The sequence below is a fragment of the Melampsora larici-populina genome (assembly GCF_000204055.1).
Source record: "Melampsora larici-populina 98AG31 unplaced genomic scaffold MELLAscaffold_18, whole genome shotgun sequence".
Lineage (NCBI taxonomy): Eukaryota > Fungi > Basidiomycota > Pucciniomycetes > Pucciniales > Melampsoraceae > Melampsora > Melampsora laricis-populina.
Window position 1 is genome coordinate 213,063 of NW_006768782.1, and position 9,579 is coordinate 222,641.

The 9,579-nt window shown below is 43.6% G+C and overlaps 1 protein-coding gene across 1 annotated transcript; it reads right to left on the reverse strand.

The window, feature by feature from the left end:
• Positions 1 to 4,972: 4,972 nt before the first annotated feature.
• Positions 4,973 to 6,765, reverse strand: MELLADRAFT_63136 (uncharacterized protein; the record flags this gene model as incomplete). The annotated part of the gene is made up of 2 exons (XM_007410117.1): positions 4,973 to 6,391; positions 6,451 to 6,765. 2 exons carry the CDS (start codon positions 6,763 to 6,765, stop codon positions 4,973 to 4,975), a joined length of 1,734 nt encoding a protein of 577 aa, XP_007410179.1.
• Positions 6,766 to 9,579: the final 2,814 nt, after the last annotated feature.

The window sequence follows — 9,579 nt, forward strand, 5'->3', positions numbered from 1 at the left end:
TGCGGTTGATGTGACCACGGTTTCCTTTGGACAACGGCTTGTCTTTGACTTGGCTTGGATTTAATTTTATGTCTGTTCCCACTTGTCATGACCGTCAAATGATTTTTTCCTCAAACACATTGTTTGTTTCTCTATTTGATTATTTCTGTTGTAAAAAGAGAGGGAAAGGTTGAGAAGATGAGGAGTGGTGGCATGGCCTGGGTTGATGTTTGTAAATGGAATTCTTACGCTACCCTGTTTTCTTCCTTTCCTTGTGGTGCCACACCTCTGCCCTGTTGCCCCCTCGACTGACCGATTAGTGAGCACTAGTTCGAAAGAGTCTGCCTGTGTTAACACCGGAGAGACGTCTATGAAATCAAAATCAAAGGAGTTAGAGCCAATTGTCGAAGTGACACCAGAAGTGCCAAAGATGGAGGCTGTAGATGTGACAGGGCCCGTCTTAGGGTACTGTTAAGTCTTAAGATTTAATGGCTTACAAAGATAAGTCTTAGAGACGATTAGGGTCTGAGGATTAGATGAGAAGACAAGGAGTCCGAAAGGACAGATGCGGTTTGAATTACGGTATAAGATAGAGAAGGTTAAAAAAGCTGTAAGAGCTAAAAGAGTAATTAGAAAGAGAAGACAATTGTCGTCAAAGGATAATTGAGATTATTAATAGTAATGAATTAAGAGTAAGCTAAGAGTAGTTAATCAAGATTGAAGATGAGATTATAAAAAGATAAGTTCTGAGGAAACAAGAAGTCTTCCGAAGAATACATGGTTATATAAGAGAAATGAAGTAAAGAAGGCTGATTAATTGAACAGGGCGATTACAGTTGAGAAAGGGCGAGCCCTGGAGTCTAGTCAGAGATAAAATAAAGGAAACCGATAACATCACAACGCCCACGATGGCAAGTACAATCCGTGGCTTGTGCTATAATACCGAAGATGAAACCAGTCTTGATGAGGTGATCTTAAGTTAAAGTATTAAGTGATTTTAGTCTGGACTAAAAGGTAAGGAGTAGGCACGTAATTGGTAGCCCTGCTACACCACCTCCCTCCCAAATGAGGCGAGATCCCTAGCTCGTAGCATCAGTAGCAAAGCGGCCAATGATTTTGATACGTGGAAGTACAGATTTCTGAACTTTCGAAATTCTTTTAAGTTGCCTTGCAGCAAGTCGTGATACTTTGAGATCCGCCGTCTTCAATTCTTGAAGTATTCGCGGAGGCAAAGCCCAAGGCTCTCCTAACTGAGACTTGTTGATGTTGACAGTTTTCAACCTGTTCCCACTGATAGGGTGAGGGAATGGAGTTTCCCTGTGATCTATTAATTTGTATACGTTTTTGTCCAAAACAGCAAAGATCTCGAACGGTCCGAACCAATGTGGTTCTCCCTTTGTATGTGACTCGTTCCGTAACTTGACCATGTCGCCTATCTTGTAGGATTTTAAAGTCGAGATACTCTTATTGTTATCGTCTGCTTCGAACTGAGCGTCAAATCTTCTCTTGTTTTGATTCGACCGTTGAATGGAAGATTCAGCCGCAGCTTGTCTGCTGGCTCTCAACTTCTCCAAACGTTTCGACTGATCGGAACTGGATTCCGGGAGATCAACAGGCCTTAATTTTGCAGGATCATCCAATAAACGAGGGCTGACTCCGTAGAGTAACTCGAAAGGGGAGTAACCTGTAACCGTACTTTTATTAACTCTGCAAGCAAACAAAGCTTCTGCCAAGAATTCGGGCCACCTAGCTGGATCCTTAGTGGTGTTGGATTTAAAAAGGGCCTTCTCCAAAATACCATTGAAACGCTCATTCTTCCCGTTTGTTCGTGGATGGTATCCAGAGGTATTAATTTTATGGATGTGCGCTCCTTGATAAAATGCCTTCATTTCTTTGGATAAGAAATTCTGACCTCGATCAGTTAGAATTTCCGAAGGGACACCATAGACTTGTATAACTTCTTTCAAAAGCGCTTCAGCGACGTTAGTTGAAGAAGCCGTTTTCATCGGTACTGCGATTGGCCAGCCTGTGCTGTGATTGATTAACGTGAGTATCCACTTAAATCCATCGCCACTTTCCGGTAAAGAGACGAAATCCATTGCCCATCGCTCGAAAGGTTCGACGAGGGGAAGGGGTTCTTGCTTAGCGATCTCCTGATCTTTATCTGGAGTGTCGTAGATTTGACAGGTAGGGCAAAAACTGCAAAACTGTTTCACGTCGGAATACCTACCCGGCCACCAACCCCTTCCTTTAAGGAGGCTGATGGTGCCGTCACGTCCTCTGTGGCCGTATTTTTTGTGGAACTTTTCCATCAACTCGGCCCTCTGATAGAAAGGGATAAAAGGGCTCGACTCTTGAGATGAACCACTACCCTGGTACAGAAGCACTTCTTCCTTCTTATTGAAGTGAAACAAGGACGATCCTTTCATAACTTGTTCTAAAGTTGACGGCGTGACCCAGGACGGCATAGGCCGCTTCAATATCACATAAGGGATGAGCAACGGCCAGTCTGACGGGTCACGTAGTCCTTTAGAGACGTCCTCGATTACATTGAGATGATAGTCGTGACGGCGACTAAGAGCATCTGGGACGATGTTCATAGAACCCTTCTTGTATTCAATTTTTATAGTCATCTCTGCAAACTCCTCGATCCACCTACTGATACGTCGGGAAGGGAGGACTTGCTTAGACAAGGTTGTGAGCGTCGCGTGATCTGTTCTCACTACAGTATCCGCGACGGCTCCTTCTAAGTAATTACGCCATTTCCGCCAGGCGTGTATGATGGCATACAACTCTTTCTCCTGAGCGGGATAGTTCTGCTGAGCCGAGTTCAATTTGTGGGACTCGAACGCGACGGGATGCTCCAGACCGTCGTCTCCAATTTGCAAGAGAACAGCTCCCACCGCGAAGTCACTCGCATCCGTTTCTAGAATGTAAGGCTTGTTGGGATCAGCTGTTATTAAGATTGGGGCCGAAAGCATCATCGCCTTGAGCTTCTCGAAGGCTACCTCATGCATAGGTAGCCATTCGATTTTGGCTTTCTTAGTCACGTTCCCACTAGTGAGGGAGTGAAGGGGGGAGGCTATTTTCGAAAAGTCTCTGATAAACCTCCGATAGTACCCGGCTAACCCCAGGAAAGAACATACATCGTGTACATCAAGCGGTCGCGGCCAATTCTGAATAGCCTCAATCTTATCCGGCATCGGCTTAATACCCTGATGAGACAAGAGATGACCAACAAATTGGATTTCCTCCGCACATAGAAGAGACTTGGGGCCGCTTACCTTAAGCTCGGCGTCCTGCAGAGCTTGGAGAACAACTTCGACATGCTTCGCATGCTCCTCGTCACTGCGGGAATAAATTAAGATGTCATCCATATAAACCTGGACAAACTTGTCCAGGTACGGTCGCAAGATGTCTGACATCATCCGTTGAAAAGTTGACGGCGCGTTGACCAAACCGAAAGGCATTACCAGCCACTCGTAGTGTCCATAGCGTGTACTGAAAGCGGTCTTCGGAACGTGATCCAATGAAATCCTCATCTGATGGAAACCCTGTTGAAGATCGAGTTTGGAGAAACGTGTGGCGCCGTAAAGTTGGTCGAAGCAGTCCTGTACAAGTGGGAGAGGATGGCGATCCCGTTTCGTGATAGAATTAACGGCCCTATAATCTACGCAAAATCGAAGTTTACCGGACGAGTTTCGAGCAAAGAGGATGGGGGAAGACCATGGGGAGGTAGAAGGCCTGATGAAGCCGTTCTTTTGAAGGGTCTCCAAACGATTTCGCAGCTCGTCCAGGAGTAAAGGGGAGAGTCGTCGGACAGGTTGGTAAACTGGATTAGCCTCACCTGTGTCGATCAAGTGTTGAATCACCCACTCCTTTGACGGAGCCTTCTCCACTGGATCAAAAAGACTTCGATACTTCTCGATAATCTTCAAATAGACTTTTCTTTGATCCGGGTCAATGGTCTGTATGGACGGCAGATCAGAGGGTCCATCTTCCCTGGGCCCCTGATCTGTGGAAATTGTGCTGATGGATTCGTCTTGCGAGATGCTAGGTGGCTCATGTAAGAGGTAACACTCAGCATCTTTTCGTCTCAACAGACGCCTCATAGCACCTCGACTCAGAGGCTTGTCCTCTTCCGCAAGGTCCGTGACGTTGTGAAGATAATGATTCTTAATCTTAGGTGCTTTTACTGACCGAGGGTCGAAAAGCGCAGTCTGCTTATTGGGACCCATAAGGGTCCATTCACCTGATCTCCAATCTGTGACTAGAGCGTGATTGTTGATCCAATCCATTCCCAAAATGACATCGTAGTTCCCTAATGAGGCAACACGACATGGTTGAGAAAAGTTCAAACCAGACAATGAAAACTTAAAGTCTACAAGCCTTTTGCAACCTTGAGGCTCGCCCCACGCACCATACACCGTGGGAGCGGCCTTATTATTGTAAGTCGTGTACTTCAACTTTGTTACAATACGACTGGAGATATACGAGGAGCAAGCTCCCGTATCTATCAATATCTTAACGGAGACTCCTCTTACGGAAAGAAAAAAGTCGACTCGATTACCCGCCGAGTCATTATCAAGCACAGCCAAGGAATCAAACTGATCACGTTTGACTTCTCCAAGGAGCGGAATCACGGGCTCGCTGGCCGGCAAGAATGTGTCATTCACGCTTCCTGTTAGGCTGGCTGGGTCCGGGGAAGGACCTGATGGCACCTCGTGCTCATCACTGCTCAACCGCCCTCGTGGGTCTTTGGCGGCGAGGATAGATTGTACACCTTCAAGGGTCTGTACAACGGGTACTGATGGGAAATTTAAACTCAGACCCACCTTTTTAGATTTTGGACGGACGAATTCGTCGTCAGCCATTATGGAATGCTCACAGTCAACATCGGTGGAAGCTTTATTAATTGCAGTTAACACATTAGAAGTAGCTTCGACAGACACAGATGATGACCTAACAAGACAAGGCGAAGAAGGCAGAGCGGCTACTTCTTTGCCTGATCTTTTGATGACGAGCCGGCTTGCCGTTTACCATCAAAATACTCCTTAGTTTGATCCGACGTGGGATTCGGGCATAGCTTCGCTTCGATAGTACCGAAACGATGACCAAACTGATTGCAGTTGTAGCACTTAAGACCGTCAACGGTGTTGCCATTAACGTCAGACACCAACTTCCTAGACCTTTGCCGAGATTGATGATTTTCGTCTGACTTGCGCTTCTTGCCGCGGTTGTTAGATGAATCTGAGACGTTCTGAACCTGATCGCGGCGTCTGAAGTTGTTTTGACGGTTCGAATTGTTCGAACGATTGTCGTTTGAACGGAATCTTGAGTTCGAGGATTGATTTCCATTGCTGAAACCTTGATCGGTGACCATGTCGTTATCCTTGCTGATGGCGATCTGGGCAACCTTGTGAACCTTAAGTACAACCCCGACTCTCTTATAACGTAAAACTTCATCCTTGACGTGCTCCTGAGCCGCACTCTTATGATGTAATCGTTTGACGAAATCCTCGGTAGGGTTGTAACGATAGTCGACGTGAGCCGCTGCGATCATGAAATCCTGGTATTCAGTCCAGAAATCCAGAACTGACTGGCCGGAACGTTGCTTCAAGGCTTGATGCTGATTATCGATGCTCGTGATGTCGACCGTCGAGGGGAAGTGGGCCTTGAGAAAGTTGAGAACACCATTCATGGTGAGAGGTTGCTTCCCACGTTTCGCTACATCCGTCAGTGCAGTGAGGGCCGAACCTTTAAGGTATTGATAGACCATCGGCACAAAAATAGACTGATCTATAAAGTTAAGCGCCAGGGTGACCTCAAACTTATGCAACCATAAAGAAGCGTCCTGATCCATGGCGCCATAAAATGCCTTGATGTTGCCGGCCCTTTTCAAAGCTTTCAATGCATCCGCTACGTTTTTGATAGTCGTGAACTTCAAACTACACTCCTCTGGGCCGTCGTAGTCTTCGTTGATGTCGGCAGAGATAGGAGCGGCAACGGGGAGGACCGAAGCGTAACGCAAAGTGGCGGACGAAACCCTGACGGGGAGAGCTTTAACCGGCTTATCCTCGTCGATCATCATAGATTGCAATTGTCGACCTGCGCCACTGACCGAGACGGTCGATGGTCGCGGAGATCGTTGTCCAATGAGAGGAGAGGGGGAGAGATGACGGCGAGGTGAGCCATCCTCGATAACCGAAGAGGGAGAAAGTCGTGGCTGCTTTCCCTTGTCGACTGGAGCCAACGATTCCTGATGAGCGCCTGCCTGAAGGTTATTGACGCCATCAGAAGACTTCTGGCGAGAAGTGTCGGAATCAGTGTCAGCCTTAGCCTCGGTGAACTCGGTCCGACTAGCCCGCGGCTGGTGGTGATTGTCGTTGCCGAGGAAAGTCTCGAGGACTGCCTAGTAGGTGACAATTCCTCAGCGGGCGGGATGAAACTGGCGTAAAGGATCTTGTTTACCGACTTCGTTGGAGTGGCGTTCCGGGACTCCATAACGTCTTCGTCGATTGGCATTCCGTAGGGGTCGCATTTCAACAAAAGAGCGATGTCATGGTGAAGTTGGAACAATTGGTTTCGAGTGTGACGTCCGAGGTGGATTTGAATGAGGGTCTGGAGGTCGGTGAACTTATCGGTAACCTCGGGAGCATAGAAAATTTCGTCTTCTCCGAGCTCTGGCATGTGAGCATGAAGGCACGCGAGCTGATCCGCAGTGAACTGAATCGACTCGTTGTTCTGAGAGCCGGACGTAGACGCGCTTTGATCAGAGGAAGACATCTGAATGATTAGAGTGATTAAGTAAAAAAATTTCTCAGTTTTATTAGTTTAAACTGATTATCTTCTGATTAGAAAACGAGATCTGACTGGACTTATCCACTAACCTTGGTCGTTTGACTAGTATTTATTATGGAAGAGAACTTAATTCGAAGTTTGATAAAGATTTAGCCTTCAAACTGTTTTTTAAACGAAGGAATGAAACGATCAAGGTATGGATCAGAAATCGAAGGATTTATTAAGCTCTCGCTACCAATGTGACAGGGCCCGTCTTAGGGTACTGTTAAGTCTTAAGATTTAATGGCTTACGAAGATAAGTCTTAGAGACGATTAGGGTCTGAGGATTAGATGAGAAGACAAGGAGTCCGAAAGGACAGATGCGGTTTGAATTACGGTATAAGATAGAGAAGGTTAAAGAAGCTGTAAGAGCTAAAAGAGTAATTAGAAAGAGAAGACAATTGTCGTCGAAGGATAATTGAGATTATTAATAGTAATGAATTAAGAGTAAGCTAAGAGTAGTGAATCAAGATTGAAGATGAGATTATAAAAAGATAAGTTCTGAGGAAACAAGAAGTCTTCCGAAGAATACATGGTTATATACGAGAATGAAGTAAGAAGGCTGATAATTGAACAGGGCGATTACAGTTGAGAAAGGGCGAGCCCTGGAGTCTAGTCAGAGATAAAATAAAGGAAACCGATAACATCACAACGCCCACGATGGCAAGTACAATCCGTGGCTTGTGCTATAATACCGAAGATGAAACCAGTCTTGATGAGGTGATCTTAAGTTAAAGTATTAAGTGATTTTAGTCTGGACTAAAAGGTAAGGAGTAGGCACGTAATTGGTAGCCCTGCTACATAGAGAGTGATGATAACTCTGATCTATCGGACAACTCTATGGTAGAGGTGACAAAGAAGATCTTACCATTGAAAGATAGAGAAACATTCAAGGTAGACGGCGTTGGTTTATGGCCTGCACCGGTGAAAACAGAAATGGTGTTAGATAGATGGAGGTCTCTAATGGAAGAGACAGGCCTACACGAGGATCATCATATCATAAACATTAAAGGAGAACTTACAATTTGAACAAAACCTGACAAAACTACTTTGCCCACCATTTTACTTAAGGATTATGTCCAAAACCTCAGCTTAAGACATCACTATGTACACTTATGTACACTCAGCATCTGGAATCAAAGTAATAGATCAAACCTCACCATTCACAAATCAAATTGAATCAGCATCAGCATCAAGATCAAGATCAAGATCCCAATCAGACCAATTTGATTTACATTCAAAACCCTGAGAAATGAATTTTCAAGATTGGAATCAATGAATTATCAAAATCGATCAAACCATTGTCCCAATATTGATTGATATCTTCAAATAAAGTATGTCCCTCGACCCCCTTTGATTTTCTTTTCATTCATCTTCTTGAACACTTCTACCATGCTAACATCATCCTTCTTCTCAATCTTTTTATCTACCTGGACATTGAAATCTCAAAACCAGGTTTGTTTGTAACTCTTCCTTTGATATCATCTTTTGATCGCATCTCTCAATCTTCAAAATTCATCGATGGAAAAATGATAATGGGCCAAGGAAGCGATCGGATAAAACAGTGACTTAAGAATTTAACAGAAATCTTGAAAATAAATGAATTAGATGAGATGATAGGAGATAGAAAGTAAATTGGATAAATGAAGTAAGTGAGTGATCGATCAAGTTTGGTGATAAAGGATTTGATTGAACTGTCCGATTAAATGATATAGATTGATGCAGCTTTCACCAGTAAGATCAAACACGAAACTACACACAGTCATCCTCCAATCTCGTTATCACAGTCGCCGTCAGCATCAAGTGGCCTTGTATCAAAATCAACAGTAACAAACCAGGATTCCAACATGAACAGTTGAATCATCAATCAAGAATCAATAGAATTAGAATTCCATCTACAAAGTACTTATGAAGATATCTCAAAATCAACAATCCAATCAAGTCTTTGACAACTCAAAACATTCATAAATCACAATCGGTTATTGAACAATTTTCAACTGCTTTTATTTTAAGATTTTCATTGGAGTCTGAACATCAAAAGCAAGATGCGATCAACTTTATTAAACATCAATTTGAAATTTATCTTGGTAGGAAGTAAAATCTTCACTTCATTCAACTCTTCCAATCTATCAAGCTGATTACCTACTTTACATCAATTTAAGCTACTATGATCTTTATCAGATGAATCGCAAAATCTCAGATCATTCAAAATGTAATTGATCCATCATCAAAGGAGTGTCCAAAATTTGAGTAATCAATTGAAATCAATAAATTAGCAGCCCTTTTCTTAGGATAAATGTTCATCGACCACCTTTCTTTTCACTCTAGATATATCTCCAAAATTGATCACATGGATTTCAATCACATAAATTCACTTCCTTGACAGTTGTTAGAATCGTTGAGTGAAAGGGTCTGGACGTCTCAAAATCGAACTTCAGATTTGGATGTTTATGTCCTTGCAACACTTTTGCAAGCTATATAAGAAATTGTGCAAATGATGGATAAATTTGATCTGTTGTAAGTTGCTCTTGACCATAATCTAGACTTGAAAAGGTGATGAATTCCCTATCTCAACTTTCAAATAAGACTAAATCTCATGTGATTGACAAATTTCAAGAAATCACACATCTAAAACAGCAACATCTTTTCAGCTCTGATTCAATAGATACTATATATCCTTTGGATCATGACTTTTGTGTGAACTTGATCAATCAAGCTGGACACACACATTCAAGTATTTCACTTTGACCCTATTTCTTA